Here is a 26,353-nt window from a genome sequence, read left to right as displayed (position 1 = left end):
ACACACAGTGCTGGTAAACCAGGTCTCTGGGTGAAAAAAGTCCTGATTTATACCATTTGTGAATTTCCATAGTGTAAATACACCCACAAAGGCTGATTTCAAACCACCAGCAGTTCACTCACAGAATTCCTGAATATTTAACAGTTGGCACTCCCTAGTAAGAGCCAGCTCCAGCATACCACTGGATGTGTGTATTATGCGCGTAAATAACCATTTTTAAAAATGTATGTTTGAGTGCCTTTGGACAGGCACTCACTGATGACTGTTCTTACCAGTGGTACCTGCTCCCTCTGTTCCCTCTTGTTTACTCAAGGCCTCCCTCCCCTCTCATTACTTGCCTGGCCTTGACTTGCTTTGGTCTGGGAGGTGCAGATGCTGTTTCTCAGTCACGGCCGTGGGAGGATTGCCAAGGTTCTTGCCTATGTCTTTAAAATTGTATGTGCCTTCCAGGCCTGTGTCTCATCTTTAGGTATTAGAACATAAAGGGGAAGTTTGAGGTTGCGTGAGCTAGCTACTGTTACTCCCACCTTCTTTAATTCATATAGATTTGGCTTTTTTAAGAATGTGAAATACTTATTGAAAGATGTATACGCGGAGTTCTTATCCCCTTTCAGCCAATAACACTCTGACCTTGGGCAACTTATAAAATATCGGTTCACATCTGAGATTTTATGTCAGTATCCCATAAAGTCTTTAATGCAGGAAACCTTGGATTTTGGTCAAAGATATCCTTTAAATCGCCTTCACGTGGTGTTTCCACAGTGCTGTGGTATATGCCAGGGTACAAACAGGGTTGTTTGTTTTGTTTTTTAAATTATCCTTCAGAAAAGTGATGCCACCTTGTATTTGAGTCACGTGGTACAGGGCTCTCTTGTTGTTGTAAACGCCAAGTTTGAGAGAGACATATTAGCCTAAAACACTTGACTTTATTAGTTAGGGATCACTTTAGATGCTTTTAGAGATCTTCTGACAGAATCAGTTTTGCTTCTAAGTGAGGAAAAAATCACTGTGTCATTGTAAACAACCTTTTAACAGTGATTTTGAAAGAACCATGCAGTAAGTGGTGAACAGTGTGGAGATCACCACTCCTAAATGTTTATTTATGGCTTGGAATTAAATTTCCAAGGCAACAGCATACAAAAATTCAAAATGCATTTTATTTCAAACAAATTAGAAGTGAAGATGGAAACATTAGAAGACTCAAAAAGTTAGTGACTCTGATTGTGAAAACAACCGATGTCCGATGCACCTGAAAAGTTTAAATTAATTCCTGAGATATTAGTGTGAAAAAAGTAGTATTTCTAAATTAATATGATTTTTTACACAGTATGTGATTTTAAATATATATGTGTAGCCGAATTAATAAATTATATATTACAAGTAGTCACCTGAAGGTTCCAACCACATACCTAAAAGATTATAAATTTAAGCTTCCAAGACACATTTCTGAGGATATTTTAATTGGAAGAACGGGGATCACCTTGTATTTAGGCCTGTGTTGTTCATTAAAGCTCTTAAACATGTATTTTAACATATTTTTCTCCCGTTGCCAGTTACCTTTTTTTCCCTAATACTCAGATAGGGAAAGATTTTCACCTAAATAAGAGGCTAAGAATGAGGGAACAAGCAAACTGGCTCTTAAGACTTATTTGTGGGACTTCCCTGGTGGTCCAGTGGTTAAGACTCTGCGCTTCCACTGCAAGGGGGGTGAGTTCGATTCCTGGTTGGGGAACTAAGATCCCGCATGCAGCACGGCCAAAAAAAAAAAAAAAAATTTTTTTTCTTTAAAAGGACTTATTTGCCTAGGAGGATCTAGAGAGTAAGAAGAATGGAGAAAATAGATCGAACACTCAGAAACCATTTTACATAAGGTAGACTTAGTAAACTAAGGCTTATTGCACCATTAATAAACCCTAATTTGAAAGCCTCATAATAAAAGAACCTCAGAGAGATATGAAATGACAGCAGCTGGGGACATAGGTCGCTTGTTCTTACCTTTTCTCCCCAGCTTGGTGGCAGGCTGCCGAAGGGGGCCCAGTCCCATCATGGTCCCACGTCAATAGCAAGTACTTGGCTCTGACGTTTGATGGGAATGGACACCCAAGTTGAGGGCAAATGTGGAGAAGGATCAAAATGAGAGCTTCTCTAGAAAGCTTCCGAAAGACTGAGAAGATAAGCAAATAAAGACAGTCATGGTCAAACACACTCCTTTTTAAAGCATCTCAGGATCAATTCTATTTGTGACAGTTAGAATGAAGATATTTCTAGCGGCACATTTCTCCAAAAGGAAAAAAAAAAAAAAGGATGTGCTTATTACTCTTTATTGCCCTAAGTACCATATTTCAATTTTAAAGAGCTTTTTCAATCCAGAGGCTAGCTGCAACCAATCATTCTTTTCCTAGCTCTGGGCTAAAAGTACGTCAATTAATGGAACAACACCAGCTTTGATTATTGACTGTCAAGTCTGTGTATAAAAACCTAGTGACTGTGTCCACATTGTAAAATAATCGTACCATGGCAGAACTAATGCTTATAGTAGCAAGACAGCTGGGGGTACTATTGAAACAACGACTTCCCCTCATTTCCTCTGACTTCTGGTGGAAAGAGGTTACAGAAGGGTAAAGGAGAGCGTGTACGGGCTGGGAGCTAAATTTAGAATTAGCCAGGATTCATCATAGAAGTGAAGGAAGAGATAATAAATGAAAAAAAGAAATCAGTTCTTTCCCACCAATCAGAAACTTAAAACATCTGTATGTGAAAACATAAAAAGATTTTTTTAAGCATACTTTAAAAAAGTCATAAAGGCCAAAACAGTGAGAGGCCTGCATACCACAAAAAACAAACCAAAAAAAGTCATAATACATGCAACAGAGAATTTCTATATTTTATAAATATGTATAGTAATAGAAAAGAAATTCATACAAAGAGTTCATAGGCAGAAGAGTAAAAGATGTTATGGTCTCTGTTGCTTCTCTTCCCCCAGCAAGGCCCCTGACTCCTGCTAAGAGACCCCACCCCACTTTCCTAGTGGTCGGCACCTAGGAAAGGCAGGCTCAGCAGTGTTTCCTTGGGATCCTTGTAACTGGAGCTAACAGGGGTCCCTCTTGCCTGTTGGGTCACAGAGTTGGAAGGATTGAATCTGGGGTTGCCATAGGGTCTTTCTTCTTTTTAATTTTTATTGGAGTATAGTTGATTTACAATGCTGTGTTAGTTTCTGCTGTAGAGCAGAGTGAATCAGGTGTACATATACATATGTCTACTCTTTTTAAGATTCTTTTCTCATATAGGTCATTACAGAGTGCCATAGGGTCTTGAAAAATGAAACCAAGGTGGTAAGCAAAGATGAGAGCCAGGGAGAGAGGGAGCATTGCTTGACCACCTAGATCCCTTTCGGTCTGAGGTCAGATTCACCCCTGTGAAGTAAGCCAGTAAATTCTGGGCCTTCAGACAGGTGTTCTGTCCGTCTGTAGTACTTCTCTGCCATCCCTCTGATACAGATGGGACCCCACTCTCATCTGCCTTTGCTCCTACATCAATGTCGCTTAGGATCCACATGGATAGACTACGTGTAATAAGTAAAGGATTTATCTAAAAAATAATTGCATTCTAATATACCCATTCAGAAAGACAGCACTGTCTCCTCATTTATTCTGATTCTTTAGGACATCTAGGAACAGGCCCTCAAGCTTCCGTTTCATTCCCTTCTAGAAAAACGCACCACTGCCCAGATCATTTCTGCATTAACAGACGTGTCAGCTTTCCGTTGCTTGCCCAAAAAGATACCTTTACTTGAAATGTCAACCCGCCCATTATGCATTTGTAGCAAGAAAGTAAAAACACTTGTTTATATCCATATTTCACCCTTTTAATCCTCCTTTATTTCCCATTTAGTCACCACCATTTCCTGCTGTCAGCGAAGCCAAAAATCTGGCTGTCATCTTTCACTATACTTTTCCTCTTCCATCTCCTGTATACACTCAATTAACCTCAAGTCTTTTCTATTCTTATATTATCATTTTGCATTTGGAGTTTTTTCTCAGATATTTGCAGTTGCTTCCTGAGGGCAGGGATCTCATTGGTCTTTTCTTGTTGTTACCCTCAAAGCTTAGCAAGGTGCCTAGTACAGAGTGGACACTCAGTAATTTTCTTGATAACTCTCAAATCTGTTCCCTGGTCTCTAATTCCCAGAGTAATTAGCTATCTTATCAACACTAGCATTTGGTATGCACTAGCTAGCTAGCATTTGGTATGCACTTCCTATACAACAGGCAACCCAGTGAAGTAGGTACAACTTTTATCCCCATTTCATAGGTAAGGAAACTGAAGCACAGAGGTTACATAATCTGCTCAAGGTGACACAAGTAGAAAGTGAAGAGGAAGTCTGACTGCAGAACCCATACTCTTGTTATCTGCTGTGCTGTCCCCTGTTGTCTTGCTATAGCTTCTCAGAGAATCTCTTCTGACTTACAGGGACAGCTTCCTGACCAGCTCTCTGATCCCATCTTTTTTTCAATGGAGTATAGTTGATTTACAATATTATATTAGTTTCAGGTGTATGACATAGTGATGCAATGTTTTTATAGATTATACTCCATGTAAAGCTATTATAAAATATCGGCTATATTCCCTGTGCTGTACATTATACCCTTGTATCTTATTTTACACCTAGTAGTTTGTACCTCTTAATCCTCTTCCCCTATTTTCCCCCACCCCCCGAGCCCTCTCTGATTCCATCTTTGAAACACAATTCTGACGTGACAGAAGCTTCATAAACTCCTGCAGTAGTTCCACCTTATGTCAAAGGAAAATCTAAATGCCCAACATGAACCGTTCATGGGTCAGCCTGTGCCCACCTCACCACCCTATCTTTCACACAGCTTCCTGGCACCCCATGCTCTCTGTGGATCTCCCAGGCTCCATACAGCTATACATGCCTGGTTCTCTTCTCTCCCTGCCAGGTATGCGTTCTTCAAGACCCAATCCTGCTTTTCCGTCTGCAGGAAGCTTCCCTGATCTCCTCCTCTGGGTTGTGTCATTGCAAGTGCTTCCACCACGCATACTTGTATCTTCTTTTTAACTTCTATTTTTTTAAATGTCTGTTCACTTTGTTTTTAGCAGGTGAAGATCATACCTTTGATTCCCTAGTACAGCCTGGCACATAGGTACCATGAAATAGTGATTTAGTGAAGAATGGGCCATTGGGTTTCTCTACTATAGTTTTCTACTAGTATTTTTTAATATATGTTTCTATCCCTGTTTGACTTTTCATTGTGAGCCATGAACCTGGGTTTTGATATTTGTTTGGCCTGAGATGACTGACTGAGTTTTGCAGATGTGACAGGCTGAATAATGACCCCCCCCCCACCTCCCAATTTGGCCACGCCCTAATCCCTGGAACCTGTGAATATGTTCCCCTACATGGGAAAAGGAACTTTGATAAAACTAAGGATCTTGACGTGAAGAGATTATCCTGGATTATCCCAAGGATCCTTACAAGAGGGATGCAGGAGGATAAGCATTAGAAAAAGAAGATATAAGGATGGAAGCAGAGGTCAGAGAAGAGAGATGCTAAGCTGCTGACTTTGAAAATGGATCAAGGAGCCATGAGTCAAGGTAAGCAGCCTCTAGAAGCTGGAAAGCAAATACTCACCTAGAGCCTCCAGAAGCAAGAAAGACTTGAACACCGATTTTAGACTTTTGACCTCCAAATTTATGTTTTAATCTAAAAGTCTGTGGTAATTTGTTAAGCAGCGGTAGGAAACCAATATAGATTTTCTTACCTTGAAACATGGCAGTGCTGTAATAAATACCTAAAAATGTGGAAGTGACTATGAAATTGGGTAGTGGACAGAGACTAGAAGAATTTTAAAGAGCATAATAGAAAAAGCCGAGATTGCACGGAACAGCGAGTAGAAATATGGTTATTCAAGAATCTGCTGCAGGGCTTCCCTGGTGGCGCAGTGGTTGAGAGTCCGCCTGCCAATGCAGGGGACATGGCTTCGTGCCCCGGTCCGGGAAGATCCCACATGCCGCGGAGCGGCTGGGCCCGTGAGCCAAGGCCACTGGGCCTGCGCGTCCGGAGCCTGTGCTCCACAACGGGAGAGGCCACAGCAGCGAGAGGCCTGCGTACCGCAAAAAAAAAGAAAAGAATCTGCTGGTGAGGGTTCAGAAGGAAATAAGGAAGATGTTATTTGAAACTGGAGAAAAGGGGGCCACTGTCATATACTAGCAAAAAGCTTAGCTGAATTGTGTCCTACAGCATTGTGGCAAGCAGAATTTATAAACAGTGAACTTGATTATTTAGCTAAGATTTCCAAGCAGAGTGTTCAAGTCACAGCCTAGTTTCTTCTTGCTGCTTATAGTAAAATGCAAAAGAAAAGAGATAAATTGAGGGAAGAGCTGTTCCTTAATCAAAAAGCAACCAGGACTTGATGATTCCGGAAATTCTCAGCCTACCCAGATTGCAAAAGACACTAAAGCTAAGAGATTCACTCTCTGGAAAGCATGCTCTGGAAAGAAAACCGAGAGTGTAGCAGAACAATATGTTGCTAGTTTCTGGAAAGGATTAAAAAGTCAGAGCATTTAATCACACAGATGTCTCTTTGAATAGATTAGGCATGTGATTTAGGCATGAATTCCCTCAGCCATCTCAGCAGAAGCCAGGAATAGAGATAGGATTATTCAAGCAAGATCTGTGGAGGAACATCCTGTGCTATGGAGTGAATACCCATGGCATACACAGGAGACCCATGAGGATCTCAAGGAAGTTATACCAACAGAAATACTGCTTCTTTGAACTGAAAAGAACAGAGAGAGGGTGAAATGAAAGAAGGTTGTTACACTCCCAAATTTCTGTAGGCAGGAAACAATCTGATAAAACAACTCAGCTGCAAACCTGTGCTACCCTTCAAGAAAAAGGAAGAAAGACTACAAAGATGGAGCCACAGGCCCAGAGGGCAGAGTCTTAAACCACAGAGGATTATTCCAAGGCCCTGAAACCTGATGAAGTTCGCACAGTTGGATTTTGACATTGCTTGGGACTGATGACTCCCTTTTCCCTTCCATTTTCTTCCTTTTTGAATAGGACCGCCTGTAGCTGTAACTTTATGTCTGTCCCACCACGTATTTTATGATCAGATACCTTGTTCTGAGTTCCACAGGTTCACAGATGGAAAGGAATTCTGCCCTAGGATAGATTATACCCAGAGTCTCATCCATATGTAATTTAGATCATTTAGGTAATGAGATAATTACATAATGGGACTTTTAAGCTGATGAAATTTAAGTAAGACTTGAGACTTGAGTTGATACTGTAATGGGCTGAGACTTAGGTACCTAGGGATGGAGTGAATGTATTTTGCATGTGGGATGGGTGTGAATCTTTGGAGCCACGGGGAACAGTGGTAGCTTGCATAACACCTCCCCACAAAGATGTCTGCATCCTAATCCATGGAACCTGTAAGTATATTACCTTCATGGGAAAAGAGATTAAGGATCTTGACCTGTAAAAATTATTTTGAATTATTTGAGTAGGCCCAATATAATCACAAGGATCCTTATAAGAGTAAGGCAGGAGGGCTTCCCTGGTGGCGCAGTGGTTGAGAGTCCGCCTGCCGATGCAGGGGACGTGGGTTCGTGCCCCGATCCGGGAAGATCCCACGTGCCGCGGAGCGGCTGGGCCCGTGAGCCATGGCCACTGAGCCTGCGCGTCCGGAGCCTGTGCTCCGCAACGGGAGAGGCTGCAGCAGTGAGACGCCCGCGTACCGCAAAAAAAAAAAAAAAAAAAAAAAGTAAGGCAGGAGTGTCAGAGTTAGAAAAAGAAGGTGTAAGAAGCAGAGGTCATAGAGGAGAGACGATGCGTCACTGCTGCTTTGAAGATGGAGGAAGGGACCATGAGCCCAGGAATGTAGGTGAAGTCTAGGAGCTGGAAGAGGAAAGGAAACAGGTTGTTTCCTAGAGCCTCAGAAGGAAGGCAGCTCTGTGAACTGTTTTTAGACTCTTGCCCTCCAGAAATGTAAGATCATAAATTTGTGCTGTTTTAAGCCACTAAATTTGTGTTCATTTTCTATAGCAGCAATAGGAAGTTAATACACCAGGTTTTCTGGACACTGACATATTTGGAATTAAAGAGAGTTGTGGGTATGTCCAGCTAGATCAGGAAGCCTGGAGTCTGATTTTGGGCTGGCTTAGCACAGTGAATGCAAGAAAAAAGCTCATGCCTGTAGGAAAAACTGGATCATTTAAAGTTTTTGTTTTTAGCTTTGACATTTACAGTTTCTCAACTTAGGAAAACCTGCAAGATTTTGGTTTACCACAGGAAAAGGTTAGGAATTCTGCACAAATGATGGCTTTTTATTTGTTAAAATATTAAAGGCGTGATGGATGATACAGTTCTTTGTTCTAAGATTTTGTTAACTTTGATTTTGATTTTTCTGCCTATGTTTTTACCTACCAGAAAAATCTAGCGTAAATCATGTTTATTTTGGGCTAGTCAGCTCTTAAATGCAATCTTTGAGGACCATAATCCATTGATAGTTGGATTCTTAAAATCTTTGGTCTTCTTATTATGGATCACAATGGTTATGATTCACATTCCTATGTGTTTTGTTTTATTTGATGGGTGGAGAGGAGAAGTGAAAAATGGAAAGATCAAGAGACGTGTAGGTGTGGGTGTCGGTGCAATTTTCCGAGTGGGGGAATAAACCACAGATTTTTGTCTCCATTCTGTCTTACTGTGTCTAGGTGGCATTTAACATAATTTATTAACGTCAGCTAACCAACTAGTTTCAGCTTTGTTTTGAAATCTAAACTCTGCATGGCATTTTGGCCCTTTCAGTAATTTCAAGAACTTTCAATAATTGTTTTCCATGTTTAGTACAAATAAGATACTTGATGGATTTACACATGAGACTGTTGAGAAAGGAAGATCACAATGGTTAATGTTAGGTAGTTCTTGATTAAGAAAATATACTTTTCAAAAAACTTAGCATTATGGTCATCATTAGGGCTATTGGTAAATATTCCAGTTCTGCTCCTTCTAATCAAAAAAGTAGGATTGTGCTTCCCTGGTGGCGCAGTGGTTGAGAGTCCGCCTGCCAGTGCAGGGGACGTGGGTTCGTGCCCCGATCTGGGAAGATCCCACATGCCGCGGAGCGGCTGGGCCCGTGAGCCATGGCCGCTGAGCCTGCGCGTCCGGAGCCTGTGCTCCTCAACGGGAGAGGCCACAGCAGTGAGAGGCCTGCATACCGGAAAAAAAAAAAAGTGGGATTGTACTTTCTCCAGTCTCTTGACTACTGTGGTCCTGTGACATGCTTTGGCTGAGTACATATGAGCACTTAACCTTGCTCAACTCTATCCTCCCCTCCCCTGCCGTGGTGATTATGAGAGCACACGTAAACACGTGGCCTCCACTGGCCTGAGTCCCTGAGTGATGAGGATGAGCAGAGCTCTCCTGCCAGCCTGCACTGGACATGCAGAAGGTGTAAGACATAAACTTGTATATTATTAAACTACTGATATCAGGGGTTGTTTTTTACTGCAGCATAACCTACCCTGTCCTAAGTTTTTGGCATCTTAGCCAAAAACTGAATACGGTTCTTCGAAATTAGAAAAACCTGGAGATATATCATCTTGTGGAAAACATCCTTAACTTATAATTCTCAGTGTGATTTATAACATTATAGCTTGTTTTTTTTATTTGTTTCCACAACTCACACACACACTCTCTATTTTATTTTTACAAGAGATAAACTGACACCAAGCATTGTAAATGGATGACCACAACAAAAGCAACAACGACTGCAATTACCAAACACGAAACACACACATACTGTGTCATAATATTGACATTCAGTCCAGTAATCCTCCACTGTAGCAGCTCCTTTACTTTGCAGTGAAAACTGATTTGTATATCTTTTGCCTCTGAGTCCTTGTGGGATTTTTTTTTATTCAAACAAAAAGTCACAAATAATATAATCATCCTCATCAGTTCACTCAGTCCCATGTAATTAATTCTTTTTTCATCTTGATCTTTTGTTAGCACTTTTATGAATTCATCAGTTTTCCGTTAGAGTTCTGAAAATGCTTACTCATTCAGTTCAGCAGTATAGTCAGTTACCAGAAACCTGTACCTGTCAGAGCCTTTTCCATGAATTCCTTGAAGATGAAACCCTTTTATAGGAACATTTTTGCAAAAGCATCAGAGTACACCCAGAACTGCCTGTAAATGACAAAAGACTTAGAAATGACCACAGTTAAACATTTGATGAAAGTTCATCATAATGCAATTGACAAGGAAATTTAGTTATTTCTGAGATATACATTTTAAAGTAATAACTAGAATTATGACTTATAACATTATACCAGAACATATAAGATTTTTAGAAATTTCATGTAATGTCTGAAACATTTATATTAACGTATTTCCATACAAATAACCCAAAGAAAGTTTAGTATTAGTTGTTTTTTTGTTTCTTTGTTTTTTTATACTGCAGGTTCTTACTACTCATCACTTTTATACACATCAGTGTATAAATGTCAATCCCAATCACCCAAATCAGCACACCACCATCCCCACCCCCACCACAGTTTTCCCCCCATCGGTGTCCATACGTTTGTTCTCTACATCTGTGTCTCAACTTCTGCCCTGCAAACCGGTTCATCTGTGCCATTTTTCTAGGTTCCACATACATGCGTTAATATACGATATTTGTTTTTCTCTTTCTGACTTACTTCACTCTGTATGACAGTCTCTAGATCCCTCCACGTCTCAACAAATGACTCAATTTCAATTCTTTTTATGGCTGAGTAATAGTCCATTGTATATATGTACCACGACTTCTTTATCCATTCATCTGTCGATGGGCATTTACGTTGCTTCCATGACCTGGCTATTTTAAATAGTGCTGCAGTGAACATTGGGGTGCATGTGTCTTTTTGAATTACGGTTTTCTCTGGGTATATGCCCAGTAGTGGGATTGCCAGGTCATATGGTAATTCCATTTTTAGTTCTTTAAGGAACCTCCATACTGTTCTCCATAGTGGCTGTATCAATTTACATTCCCACCAGCAGTGCAAGAGGGTTCCCTTTTCCCCACACCCTCTCCAGCATTTGTTGTTTGTAGGTTTTCTGATGATGCCCAGTCTAACCTGTGTGAGGTGATACCTCACTGTAGTTTTGATTCGCATTTCTCTAATAATTAGTGATGTTGAGCAGCTTTTCATGTGCTTCTTGGCCATCTGTATGTCTTCTTTGGAGAAATGTCTATTTAGGTCGTCTGCCCATTTTTGGATTGGGTTGTTTGTTTCTTTAATATTGAGCTGCATGAGCTGTTTATATATTTTGGAGATTAATCCTTTGTCCGTTCATTCGTTTGCAAATATTTTCTCCCATTCTGAGGGTTGTCTTTTTGTCTAGTTTATGGTTTCCTTTGCTGTGCAAAAATTTGAAGTTTCATTAGGTCCCATTTGTTTATTTTTGTTTTTATTTCCATTACTCTAGGAGGTGGGTCAAAAAAGATCTTGCTGTGATTTATGTCACAGAGTGTTCTTCCTATGTTTTCCTCTAAGAATTTTATAGCGTCTGGTCTTACATTTAGGTCTCGAATCCATTTTGAGTTTATTTTTGTGTATGGTGTTAGGGAGTGTTCTAATTTCATTCTTTTACATGTAGCTGTCCAGTTTTCCCAGCACTACTTATTGAGGAAACTGTCTTTTCTCCATTGTATGTCTTTGCCTCCTTTGTCATAGATTAGTTGACCATAGGTGCATGGGTTTATCTCTGGGCTTTCTATCTTCTTCCATTGATCTATGTTTCTGTTTTTGTGCCCGTAGCATATTGTCTTGATTACTGTAGCTTTGTAGTATAGTCTGAAGTCAGGGAGTTTGATTCCTTCAGCTCCGTTTTTTTCTCTCAAGACTGCTTTGGCTATTTGGGGTCTTTTGTGTCTCCATACAAATTTTAAGATGATTTGTTCTACTTCCATAAAAAATGCCATAGGTAATTTGATAGGGATTGCATTGAATCTGTAGATTGCTTTGGGTAGTATAGTCATTTTCACTATATTGATTCTTCCAATCGAAGAACATGGTATATCTCTCCATCTGTTGGTATCATCTTTAATTCCTTTCATCAGTGTCTTATAATTTTCTGCATACGGGTATTTTGTCTCCCTAGGTAGGTTTATTCCTAGTATTTTGTTCTTTTTGTTGTACTGGTAAATGGGAGTGTTTCCATAATTTCTGTTTCAGATTTTTTCATCATTACTGTATAGGAATGCAAGAGATTTCTGTGCATTAATTTTGTACCCTACAACTTTACCAAATTCATTGATTAGCTCTAGTAGTTTTCTTGTGGCATTTTTAGGATTCTCTATGTATAGTATCATGTCATATGCAAACAGTGACAGTTTTACTTCTTCTTTTCCAGTTTGTATTCCTTTTATTTCTTTTTCTTCTCTGATTGCCATGGGTAGGACTTCCAAAACTATGTTGAATAATAGTGGTGAGAGTGGACATCCTTGTCTCATTCCTGATCTTAAAGAAAATGCTTTCAGTTTTTCACCATTGAGAATGATGTTTGCTGTGGGTTTGTCATATATGGCCTTTATTATGTTGAGGTAGGTTCCCTCTATGCCCACTTTCTGGAGAGTTTTTATCATAAATGGGTGTTGAATTTTGTCAAAAGCTTTCTCTGCATCTATTGAGATGATCATATGGTTTTTATTCTTCAATTTGTTAATATGGTGTATCACATTGATTGATTTGCATATATTGAAGAACCCTTGCATCCCTGGGATAAATCCCACTTGATCATGGTGTATGATCCTTTTAATCTGTTGTTGGATTCTGTTTGCTAGTATTTTGTTGAGGATTTTTGCATCAATATTCATCAGTGATATTGGTCTGTAATTTTCTTTTTTTGTAGTATCTTGGTCTGGTTTTAGTATCAGGGTGATGGTGGCCTCATAGAATGAGTTAGGGAGTATTCCCTCCTCTGCTATTTTTTGGAAGAATTTGAGAAGGTTGGGTGTTAGCTCTTCTCTAAATGTTTGACAGAATTCACCTGTGCAGCCATCTGGTCCTGGACTTTTATTGTTGGAAGATTTTTAATCACAGTTTCAATTTCATTACCTGTGATTGGTCTGTTCACATTTTCTATTTCTTCCTTGTTCAGTCTTGGAAGGTTATACATTTCTAAGAATTTGTCCATTTTTTTCCACGTTGTCCATTTTATTGGCATAGAGTTGCTTGTAGTAGTGTCTTAGGATGCTTTGTGTTTCTGCGGTGTCTGTTGTAACTTCTCCTTTTTCATTTCTAATTTTATTGATTTGAGTCCTCTCTCTCTTTTTCTTGATGAATCTGGCTGATGGTTTATCAATTTTGTTTATCTTCTCAAAGAACCAGCTTTTAGTTTTATTGATCTTTGCTATTGTTTTCTTTGTTTCTATTTCATTTATTTCTGCTCTGATCTTTATGATTTCTTTCCTTCCGCTAACTTTGGGTTTTGTTTGTTCTTCTTTCTCTAGTTCCTTTAGGTGTAACGTTAGATTGTTATTTGAGATTTTTCTTGTTTCTCGAGGTAGGCTTATATAGCTATAAACATCCCTCTTAGAACTGCTTTTGCTGCATCCCATAGGTTTTGGATCGTCATGTTTTCATTGTCATTTGTCTCTAGGTATTTTTCGATTTCCTCTTTGATTTCTTCAGTGATCTCCTGGTTATTTAGTAACGTATTGTTTAGCCTCTTTATGATTGTGTTTTTCACATTTTTTCCCCTGTAATTCATTTCTAATCTCATAGCATTGTGGTCAGAAAAGATGCTTGACATAATTTCAATTTTCTTAAATTTACTGAGGCTTGATTTGTGACCCAAGATGGGATCTACCTGGAGAATGTTCCTTGTGCCCTTGAGAAGAAAGTGTAATCTGCTGTTTTTGGATGGAATGTTCTATAAATATCAATTAAATCTATCTGGTCTATTGTGTCATTTAAAGCTTCTGTTTCCTTATTTATTTTCATTTTGGATGATCTGTCCATTGGTGTAAGTGAGGTGCTAAAGTCCCCCACTATTATTGTGTTACTATCGATTTCCTCTTTTATAGCTGTTAGCAGTTGCCTTATGTATTGAGGTGCTCCTGTGTTGGGTGCATGTATATTTATAATTGTTATATCTTCTTGGATTGATCCATTGATCATTATGTAGTGTTCTTCCTTGTCTCTTGTAACATTCTTTATTTTAAAGTCTATTTTATCTGATGAGTATAGCTACTCCAGCTTTTTTTGATTTCCATTTGCATGGAATATCTTTTTCCATCCCCTCACTTTCAGTCTGTATGTGTCCCTAGGTCTGAAATGGGTCTCTTGTAGACAGCATATATATGGGTCTTGTTTTTGTATCCATTCAGCAAGCCTGTGTCTTTTGGTTGGAGCATTTAATCCATTCACGTTTAAGGTAATTATCGATATGTATTTTCCTATGACCATTTTCTTAATTGTTTTGGGGTTTTTTTTGTAGGTCCTTTTCTTCTCTTGTGTTTCGCACTTAGAGAAGTTCCTTTAGTATTTGTTGTACAGCAGGTTTGCTGGTGCTGAATTCTCTTAGCTTTTGCTTGACTGTAAAGCTTTTGATTTCTCCATCAAATCTGAATGAGATCCTTGCTGGGTAGAGTTATCTTGGTTGTAGTTTCTTCCCCTTCATCACTTTAAGTATATCATGCCACTCCCTTCTGGCTTGTAGAGTTTCTGCTGAGAAATCAGCTGTTAACCTTATGTGTGTTCCCTTGTATGTTACTTTTCGTTTTTCCCTTGCTGCTTTCAATAATTTTTCTTTGTCTTTAATTTTTGCCAGTTTGATTACTATGTGTCTCGGCATGTTTCTCCTTGGGTTTATCCTGTATGGGGATCGCTGCGTTTCTGGACTTATGTGGCTATTCCCTTTCCCATGTTAGGGAAGTTTTTGACTATAATCTCTTCAAATATTTTCTCGGGTCCTTTCTCTCTCTCTTCTCCTTCTGGGACCCCTATAATGTGAATGTTGTTGTGTTTAATGTTGTCCCTGACGTCTCTTAGGCTGTCTTCATTTCTTTTCATTAGTTTTTCTTTAATCTGTTCCACAGCAGTGAATTCCACCATTCTGTCTTCCAGGTCACTTATCCATTCTTCTGCCTCAGTTTTTCTGCTATTGATTTCTTCTAGTGTAGTTTTCATTTCAGTTATTGTATTGTTCATCTCTGTTTGTTTGTTCTTTAATTCTTCTAGGTCTTTGTTAAACATTTCTTGCATCTTCTCAGTCTTTGCCTCCATTGTTTTTCCAAGGTCCTGGATCATCTTCACTATCACTATTCTGAATTCTTTTTCTGGAAGGTTGCCTATCTCCACTTCATTTAGTTGTTTTTCTGGGGTTTTATCTTGTTCCTTCATCTGGTATGTAGCCCTCTGTCTTTTCATCTTGTCTATCTTTCTGTGAATGTAGCTTGTTTCTTTTAATTCCTGACATAGTAACTTAAAGACTTGGTTCTAGGTTTGTTGGTAAACAGTAAAATCTGTTCTGAGCAATTTCTTAAAACTCTGTTTACTTTCTAAAGATTATTTTAAATGTTTCCAATCTACCTTGTGAAACAACTATGTGAAAAATACTTGATGCCTTAAAACTGATTTGCTCCACTTAACATTTACTTGATATAAAATGAGGTACATGGTTATATTTTAATTTATAGAAAGAATTTCCATAAAGTTGAGACTTTCCATGCCAATTTCATCACTACTAAATAGTTCTAACAAAATACTAATAATTCTAATAATCTCCATGGGCGGGTAATTATCATTATGTTGACCTCACGTAATCATGATACCGGTGGGCCCAAGTCAACAGTTGCATTGCGTAGCTTGTGCCTTGCCATTTGCTAGCATCCAGAAATTCTGGTAGAATAAATGTGGCTCAGCTAATCACCATCTCTCTGAAGATAGAAGATACTGTTCCTTTATATTTGAAGGAGGTGGTGTCCTACTTGTGTTAATACTACTTAGGAAATCACACAAATTTGTACAACATCAAATGAGATTGTTTTCTCAGAGAGTATATCGTATGGGACACTCCCCAGAAGCTGGAATGATTACTCATTATTTATGTTATAGCTGAACGTGTTCTTATTTTTAAATGTGTGTGTACCCCCCAAAAATCTCCTAATTCTAGTTAAAGTATTTACCTTTTCTAGTTTTCAGGTACTTTCTGAAATGCAGTGGTTAAAATGCACACACACACAGTCTTTGTATAGAGGAAAACCCACTGAGAGTTCGTGTTTAGTGCTTTTGTATCTTTTCTCTGTGTGGCCCCTCATTAGCAGGTTCCAGAAGCTAGTACTCCAACTCCCACTATTTTTCTCTAGGCCTCCAGCTTCCTCCATCCATCTGGCCCCTGAGATTTCTTTATAAGACAGAACTTCCTGCCGTTGGGCCCAGAAAAAAAAAAAAATGAAATTCCTCCTCACACTTCCAACCCAGACCAACTCTGGGAACCGCCCAGGACCCAGACTCAGTGGGACGACACAGGCAAAGAAGTGATAGGAGGAAAGAAACTCCTTCCTTCACCAACGGGGAGGGGGGTACTTTCTTCAACTCCCTGAATGCGTTGTGCTGCTTCCTTCAGAATTAAGGAGCTGAAGTTCAAGAGGACTTTGTAAAGAAGCTGTCAGTTTCTCTTGGAATTCTGACTTTCCCTTTAGGAAATGCCCCCCGAGATTGGAAGCAGCAGAATAAATATATTTCAGTTTGACTGTCTTCAACATGAGAGAAGCTAAGAAGAGAATGATAAGTTTACTCTAGACACTGACAAGTGTGTTCTGTTCATAAAGAAATAAAATTGCAAGCAAAGGAGAAGTTGTTTGATTTGCTGTTTAAATAAACCTGTCACTACCTGACATTAGTTTGCAAACATTTTTGAGAAATGGATGTTTTTGTCCAGCATCAGTTGAAAGCCCCTGAATGTACAGTTCAAGGGATTGCTGCTCTGAGAGACCTTGTTATTGACCCCTGAGGCAGCTCTGCAGAACCCCAGGGCTCAGTTTGAAAACTGCTCTGTGGAAGGCCAAGAGGGAGAATTCTAAGGTACAAAGGTACCTTTTCTCTGAAATAAAAGTCCTCAAACTTTTTTGAGTTAAGAGTCACCTAGGACTCTTGTTTAAAATGCAGATTCCCGGGCGCAATCCCAGCATCTGACACTTAGGAGGTATTGTGTAGGGCCTTGGAATCTGTATTTTGACAAGCGTCTTAGATGATTCTGATACCAATATGGATGGATCATAAAAACACAGCTCTACAAACTGCCTGCTGAGGGCCCTTTCAGTGGCTTCATCTTAATCCCGCTTGGTCCCAGTTTATTTTAGTACTTATTTTATGAGTGTCAGATGCCATTAAAATAGTTTTTTCTTGCCAAGGGAAATAATATCTTAGTTACCTCTTCCGTCATCTCCCAATTTAGTTCTCTGTTTCTATTCCTGGAGTACCCCAAATGTGGCATGGCTCTCAGCCCTCTCTGTTGGATCTGCTCCATCTGAGACTCCCATCAGTCTCATCCTTCCTCTCGCCTTTCTTGGTTTTGTTTGTTTGCTTGTTGTTTCTTTCTTTCTTTTTTTCTTTTTGCGGTACGCGGGCCTCTCGCTGTCGTGGCCTCTCCCGTTGCGGAGCACAGGCTCCGGACGCGCAGGCTCAGTGGCCATGGCTCACGGGCCCAGCCGCTCCGCGGCATGTGGGATCTTCCCGGCCCAGGGCACAAACCCGTGTCCCTTGCATCGGCAGGCGGACTCCCAACCACTGCGCCACCAGGGAAGCCCTGTTGTTTCTTTTTTTAAAGACAGGTCTCTTTAAACTTCTCCTTCCCCAACAAACAAACCCAAAGCAGAAGTTAATTGGTGTTTGTAAACAAATATAAAACTGACTTCTTGATGTAAATACAGCGAGCCAGTAAGCATATATATGCTCCCATGTAGCAAGGTGCTAGGTGTTCTGATAGAAAGACCTATAAGAACAAATCCAAATAAATAAAATTTGTAAAATAAATAAAGCCCACAATGAGACACCCACTTGAATGACTGTAATTGAAAAGACAATACCAAGTGTTGACAGGGAGGTAGAGAAACTGGAACCATCATGCACTGCTGGTGGGAATGTAAAATGACACAGCCACTTTGGAAAACAGTTTGGTGACATCTTAAATAGTCAAATATAAACTTATCATATAATCTAGCAGTTCCACTCCTTAGAGTCTACCCAAGAGAAATGAAAATGTATGTTCACACAAAGACTTGTATACAAATGTTCATAGCAGCATTATTCGTAATAGCCACAAACTGGAAACAGTCCATATGTTCATCAAGTTATGCATGGATAAACAAAATACAGTATACCCATACATTGGAATATTATCTAGCAATTAAAATAAATGAAACACTGAAATATGCTGAAGTATAGATGAACCTCGAAAACATTATGCTAAGTGGAAAATGCCAGATGCAAAAGGCTATATATTGTATGATTCCATTTATGTGAATCTAGACAAAGCAAATTTGTAGAGACAGAAAGCAGATCTGTGGTGGCCGGGGCCTACAGATGAGAACAAATGGGTATGACGAAACTTTTGGGGCTGATCTAACTGTTCTAAAACTGGATTATGGTGATAATTGCACAGCTCTATAAATTTACTAAAATCATTTAATCATACATTTATAATGGGGGAATTGTATGGAATATAGATTTTATCTCAATAAGGCAGTTAAATATTTTTTCTTAAAGCGTATACCACAATTAAATAATTGAAAGTTCTTTTCTATGCAAAAGAAATAGAAAGGCACTATATATAATTCAGGTGTGGCCTGCAGACCCCTGGAGGTTCCTGAGATATTCTCAGGGAGTCTTCAAAGTCATTTTCCTAATAATAAAGAAGCTATTTGCCTTTTTGAAGGCAAATAGCTGTTGACATTTGTACTGATGGTGCAAAAGCAATGGTGGGTATAACTGCCTGTGCCTTAGCACAAATCCAGGCATTGGCACCACACCTTATTAGTAGTCATAGTAGTACTATTATTAGTAGTACTAATAGTAGTTATTAGTAGTCACCACCACCAAGCATAGTGGAAGAATATATTCTATTTTCACTTAAGAATGCCCTTGATGGGGACTTCCCTGGTGGCGCAGGGGTTAAGAATCCACCTGCCAATGCAGGGGACACGGGTTCAATCCCTGGTCCAGGAAGATGCCACGGAGTAACTAAGCCCGTGTGCCACAACTACTGAGCTTGTGCTCTACACCCCGCAAGCCACAGCTACTGAGGCCCATGCGCCACAACTACTGAGCCTGCGCTCTAGAGCCTGCGAGCCACAACTACTGAAGCCCACATGCCCTAGAGTCCGTGCTCCGCAGCAAGAGAAGCCACCGCAATGAGAAGCCCGCTCGCCACAACTAAAGAAAGCCCGTGGGCAGCAACGAAGACCCAACGCAACCATAAATAAATAAAATTGATTCTTAAAAAAAAGAATGCCCTTAATGAAGCAGTAGAAATTATTGAAGTTTTTAACTCTTAGATCTTAGATGCATATCTTCTTATTTTTTAATAAGATCTTTGTCTCAAGGAAAAGCACTTCTGCAGTTGATTGAGTTGCAAGCTGAACTTGCAGCTGTTTTTTTGTGGGACACCATCTCTACTGTAGAAAAAAAGTGCCTGGCAGTCAAATTATGGATATTCAGATTTGGGTATTTGGCAAACAGTTTCTCTAAAATGACCAAATAGAGCCCGTTACTCCAAAGAAAACAATTGTCAGTGTTTGTTGCTGGTCATAAAATTCGAATATTAAACCAAAATTAGAATTTTGGAAAACTTGTATCCACCACTATGAACTTGACCTTTTGTCAAGACTTTTCTCATGAGGGACTTCCCTGGCGGTCCAGTGGTTAAGACTCTGCACTTCCAATGCAGGCGATACGGGTTCGATCCCTGGTTGGGGAACTAAGATCCCACATGCTGCGCAGCGCAGCCAGAAATTAAAATTAAAATTAAAAAGAAAGATTTTTCTCATGAGATTGATGCTGATTTTAACAAATGTGATTTTTTTCATCTTGTGTAATGAAATGTATCAAAATTTGCAGAATATAGGTAAGAGGTCTTGATACTAAAAACTTTGAGGACTACTGGCCTAGTGGCTAATAGCATGAACTCTGGGGCCATTCTGCATGAATTCAAATCCCAACGCTATTACTTATTACTTGTAGAATCCCAGTAAGTGTTTCACCTCTCCATGCCTCAGCTTCCTCATTTATAAAATGGGGAAAATAATGATACCTATCTCAGAGAGGTATGTGGGCATAAAAGTAAATTAATATATATATATACTTGTGAACGTTAAAATGAGTTGATGTATGCAACCGGTTAGAATAACATGTGGTGAGTTGTTACTGATCTTGATGAGTGGTAATTTGTAAAAACAAATACATTATAAGTACAAAATAGATAGAAATCTCTATGTAATTATATATATATATATATTTGTAACCAGGAAATCCCCAGCTGCTTCCTCCCCATCCCCCATGCCCTCACCCCCCATCTCTGCCTCACCTTGGGTACTCTCACTTCCTGGAAGGGCACGTCTGTGCCTGATGTCCTAAAGTGTCCTCGCCATCTATTGAGATATCCTAAAGTGTCCTCCCCATCTATTGAGTCTCTGTTTGGGGCGGTTCCTTCTTTTTTTAGCAACCACACAATGTGTTTTTAAGGAAGATTTGGTGAGACAGTATAGTTATGAAGGGTACAGTTTAATAAATTGAATAGAAACAGAATATAATTATATGTCTTTGCATTCTTAGAATTAGAAGTCTCTTTCCTGCCTTAGCAATGTTTAAAATTATGATGCATCATTTAAGTTCAAAGAGTTTATTAGCAAATTATGTGAATAGAGAAAAAGTATAAGGTTCTGTCACATCAAATACATCCATTTTCAGTGCTTAATCCAAGCACACATAAAGTTTAAGGGAGAAAATGACTCATTTGGAGGGAACCTACATCTTCAGCCCTGCAGAGAGACTACAGCTGAGCTATTTTTATCTATGTTTAGAAAAGTTAATTATGTGCTGACATCATTTATTTGTTCTACCAGTATTCGATGAGTGACTCCCATGGAGTGCCAGGCCCCTAGCCAGGCACTGTTGTCCCAGTTGTAAAGAAGGGATGTGGGTCCCGCCCTCCTGGACTTAGTGCATTAAAGTTTTCCAATTGTTCTCCCACCTTCTTTGTAAAAAAATAAGGTGGTTCATCTGTTGTTCACTGACTACATCAGCAGAGGGAACAGTATATATTTTATACTTTTTAAATGTTCATGAAAACATTCTCGAGTTTAGTGTGAGGTAAATAAGGTAAGCTAGACTGCAAAAGAACTGTAATGATTGTTTCTTCTCCTGGAAGATCACAAACAAAATTACCGTCTATTTTGGAGGACTGACGTTATACAGATATGCTCATGTTTGATGGTAAATAGCAAACAACCAGGCATGTAAGTCGTTGCAGTTTCACTGATTTACGTGGCTTCTGCTATCCTAGGAGAAATAATGAGCTCTTGAAAGAGCTCATTTGGGGACCATCTGTTTATGTGCCATCCCACATCACTCTGCCTGTGGTGAGAATGGTGGGTCGGCCCACAGGACTTTTTTATTCCTTACCCCTACCTACCCCAGGTCTTTAATTATTGCCACACCTCAGGTTCCTTGAGTGTATATAGTCACCTGTTAAGTAGGTTTAGAATAGTCCTTCCTTTCATTTTCGAGGGTATATTTAGAGAGCAAATTTTAGAGCACCTTAAATATTTTTTTAAAGATAATGTAAAGTCACAAAGCAGTAGTAGTATTGAGACAGTGTGCTTACTGATATACTTGTATTTTAAGATTTGAGAGTATTTCTTTCCTATGCGGCTGGTTTACTGGGAATAAGAAATCAGATCAGGCTAAAAGCCAAAGAAGTATTTCTGGAATACAGGCTAGTATTGATTTCATTAATTTAATTAAATTCAATCTCAATATTCATTATACATGGAAAATATTGGCTATTTTTAGTCATGTTCTTGTCCCTGTCACTGCTAGGGCCTTATGCAAACTTTATGTGTCAGTAACTGCAGTTGTCTTTCACAAATAAAATGCACAAAGTCACTTAACCTGGGCAAGCAAACAATGGCTGTGGTTGAACTACCGCTGTTCCTTTTCACTAGAATCTTCTGTTCTTTGATTCTCTTACTGTTTTCAGTAACTCCACCTAAAAATCAAATATTACTCACACGTTATTTTCTAAAAGGAGCCATAGCTCTTATAAAAGTTAATTCCTCTTCTCATGACAACGTTCCCTGTTAAAATATTCGGCAGTTCTACTTGTACTGTGTGACATCTTTGTAAGGACTTCTGTCCTCCCCAACCTCAGAGGCTCCCAAACAAATCTAACGTTTTGTTGATGAAAATTTATGCTCTTGTTTAATTGCTGATTCTCATCTTGTCTTTTACATGTGCGTTTATGTGTTTCAGGAAAAAAGTGCCAGTTCAAATGTAAGACTTAAAACTAATAAAGAGATTCCGGGATTAGTTCATCAACCCAGAGCAAAGTAAGTTCTAGTTCCTATTTTCCTATATTGTTTTTAAAGCTAAAGATGTTTTTAGAGTGAGCTCCATTTTGCTTGCCATGTAACCAAGACTTATGATAAAGCCTCAGTAATTGAGACAGTGTGAGTTAGTCTAATGGAGCAAAATAGAGAGACCCAAAACAGACCCACAATATATGACAGAGCTGACACTTCACATCAGTTAGAAGAAAATGAAGGGGAATATCTTTATAACCGTGGGGTAGGGAAAAACTTGGAATAAGTCACAAAGGATGCAAATCTTAAGAAAAATGATTAATTTTTGTGAGTACATTAAAATTAAGAACTTCTGTTTATCAAAATATACTATAGGAGAGTAAAAGGCCACAAAATGATGGAATATATTTATAATACATATAATTAACAATACTTGGGTTTCCAGAATATATCAAGTAATTCTATGAATCAATAAGGAGAAGACAGAACTCATAGAAAAGCAGGCTAAAGATGTAAACAACCACTTGACTGAAGAGGAAACATGAATAGCTAATGCATATGAAAAAATACCATTTCACACCACAAGACTGGCAAAAATTTAGAAGGCTAATGATACTAAAATGTTTACCAGAATGTAGGGATATAAACTGGTACAATTACTTTGGAAAACAACTCCACTCTCAGGTGTATACCCTAGAGAAACTCTTGTGCATGTGTGCCAGCAGGCATATTTTGAAATGTCCATAGCAGCACTGTTTACGTGAGCTCTTAAAGCTCTTGAAGATATGGGACTTTCCTGACAGTCAGTGGTTAAGACTCCACGCTTCCACTGCACAGGGCATGGGTTCCATCCCTGGTCGGGGAACTAAGATGCTGCATGCCTCGTGGCGGTGACATGGCCAAAAAAACAAAAAAAAACAAAAACAAAAAAACAAAGCTCTTGGAAATAAAACCCAAATGTCCATCAGACATGTAATGGATAACAAAACTGTGGTATATTCTTATGATGGGAATGCTACATATCAGTGAAAATGAATGACCAATAGCTACCCAGATCAAGATAGAGGAATCTCATGAAATGTAAGGTTGTACCAGTAAGGTAAGTGGAAGTACCTGCCTATGTACAGTTTCATGCATATAAAGTGCAAAAACAGGCAGAGCTAAGCCATATATTATATATATGTACGTGGTAAAACAATAAAGGCAAGCAAGGAAATGAAGAGGCATTGAATTCAGAATAGTGGTTCTTTCTACTGGATAGAAGACAATGGGACCAGAGGTTCTATCTCTTAATCTGAGTGGTGGTTACATGCATGTTCCTTTAATTATTATTATTTGAAAATGTGCAAATAACATTTTATGTTTCCTTTTCTATGTGTTAAGTATTTCACAGTTAAAATGCTAAATTAAAATGCTAAAGAGAATAATGAGTAGTTTCTATATTGTTCTAAAACTGAGTCTACCTTGGTGATAAAATGCACTTGTGTGACTTTGAAGCTACCTGCCCTTTCTTCAAAGAAGCTGTAACCCCAGAGGCTGCAAACCTCTTTTGTGTTGTTCTGCCTAAATATGAACAAATTCCCTAAGGGTGCTGATCACACAAGTACATCTGACACAGTCACCACCATCCCCAAATACTTTTAACTATGACATATATGTAAATCAATATCATAAGTGGAAAAAGTTGTGTTCTTTGGTTCTTCCCAGGAGGTTGAGACAAAAATAACATAATCACTTTAACCTGGCTGAGTGTCTGGAACTGCTGCAGCCATGGCTACTGTGATATGGTGGTTAGGACTCTTCAAGGGGTGGTGAATGATCTCAGGGATTGAATTTTTTACTTCCAAAGAAAACTGGACATTTTAAAATCCATTTATCATTTACAGTGTCAGTATAATGGGACAACTGATTTTTTTCACCCTCAGGTAAATGTCATGCTATAATCACAACCTACCTAATCCACTTCACTTGTAATCACTTTTATCTACACTAATTTTATCTGCCTCTGAGGATAGCAGATACCTGATAACACTACCAAATCATCTTTTCATCCAAGCCATTAGATATATACTCCTTTTAAATGCTTCTAGAAAAAGACTCTATTGAAAATTTCTTTTTTCCTTTAAAGCAAATACTTACTTAACTTTGACACATTGAAATAGCATGCTTTGCAGACACACATGTGCTGAAGCTTTCAGAGAAGTTGATTAAATTGGCTCATGTGTTTACATTAAAATTATGAAGAAAATCCCCTGTTCTTCACACAGCATAATGCTCGTGTGTGTGTGTGTGTGTGTGTGTGTGTGTGTGTGTGTGTGTGTGTATTTTAAACTGTGAGTCAGATCATTGGGTTTCTGGAATTCAACTAAGAAATATTTCTGGAGGGCTAAGAGAAGGAGTTTACTTTTTCTACTCGTTGACATAATATAGGTTCCAGGAAATTATTCTTTATTATGCAGCTGTATAAAATAAGATGAGGCTTTTTCCCCATGAGTGGAAGGACAATCCCATACCTGATAATGGCAGATTTATTAATAATGAAGGCAGATAATGCTCACATCTTCATTTGATGCACCACGTAGAGCACATTCTTACTGACTTTGTAATCTCAGGCCAGTGACCTTATGTCTGTGAGCTTCAGTTTTCTCCAAGAAAAATGTTGGTGAAAAATCCTGTCTTATAGGGCTGGGGCTTAAATGAAGTAATGTATGCCCGGTTCTTATCACAGTGTCTGACACTTGGTAAGAACACCTTAACAATTAGAAAAAACCCAAATGCCCTTTGACAGGATATTGTATAGATGAACAACACTGTATTCACACAGTGGAATATTAGCAGTTAAAACGAATGCACTGCAACAATGCACAACGCTGGATGGACCCTAGCAGTATAGCACTAGAACAAAGAGTAAGTCCTGCAACATTACACAGAGCATAATGCACTCTGTAAAGTTAAAAACAACTAAAATAAATCATCTGCTTTTTAAGCACATAGAGAGATAGAGTAAAGCTATGTAAAAGGAAAGCAGGGACATGATGGTTCCCTTGAGTTGGGAGTAACACACATGGGTGGGACGTAAGTAACCTCTACGATCTTGTTAAGATCGCAGCTTTGTAGAGGGAACTTAACCTCAACATATTAAAGGCCATATATGACAAACCTACAGCCAACATTGTTCTCAATGGTGAAAAACTGAAACTATTTCCTCTAAGATCAGGAAGAAGACAAGGTTGCCCACACTCACCACTGTTATTCAACATAGTTTTGGAAGTTTTAGCCACAGCAATCAGAGAAGAAAAAGAAATAAAAGGAATCCAAATCGGAAAAGAAGAAGTAAAGCTGTCACAGTTTACAGATGACATGGTACTATACATAGAGAATCCTAAAGATGCTACCAGAAAACTACTAGAGCTGATCAATGAATTTGGTAAAGTAGTAGGATACAAAATTAATGCACAGAAATCTCTTGGATTCCTATACACTAATGATGAAAAAAATCTGAAAGAGAAGTTATGGAAACACTCCCATTTACCATTGCAACGAAAAGAATAAAATACCTAGGAATAAACCTAAGGAGACAAAAGACCTGTATGCAGAAAACTATAAGACGTTGATGAAAGAAATTAAAAATGATATAAACAGATGGAGAGATATACCATGTTCTTGGATTGGAAGAATCAACATTGTGAAAATGACTATACTACCCAAAGCAATCGACAGATTCAGTGTGATCCCTATCAAACTGCCAATGGCAT

The 26,353-nt window shown here is 38.9% G+C and overlaps 1 protein-coding gene across 1 annotated transcript in view; it reads left to right on the top strand.

Annotated features, from left to right (window-relative positions):
* Positions 1–26,353, top strand: part of LOC309957939 (uncharacterized protein C1orf21) — a 226,242-nt gene that overhangs the window by 174,724 nt on the left and 25,165 nt on the right. The window contains exon 4 of the mRNA XM_082833493.1: positions 22,549–22,625. Coding sequence (XP_082689619.1) covers positions 22,549–22,625 — 77 coding nt within the window. The remainder of the gene's footprint in view (positions 1–22,548; positions 22,626–26,353) is intronic.

The sequence above is a fragment of the Leucopleurus acutus genome (genome assembly GCF_964270905.1).
Source record: "Leucopleurus acutus genome assembly, chromosome: 2".
NCBI classification, from domain to species: domain Eukaryota; kingdom Metazoa; phylum Chordata; class Mammalia; order Artiodactyla; family Delphinidae; genus Leucopleurus; species Leucopleurus acutus.
This window is presented reverse-complemented; position numbering and strand designations above follow the sequence as displayed.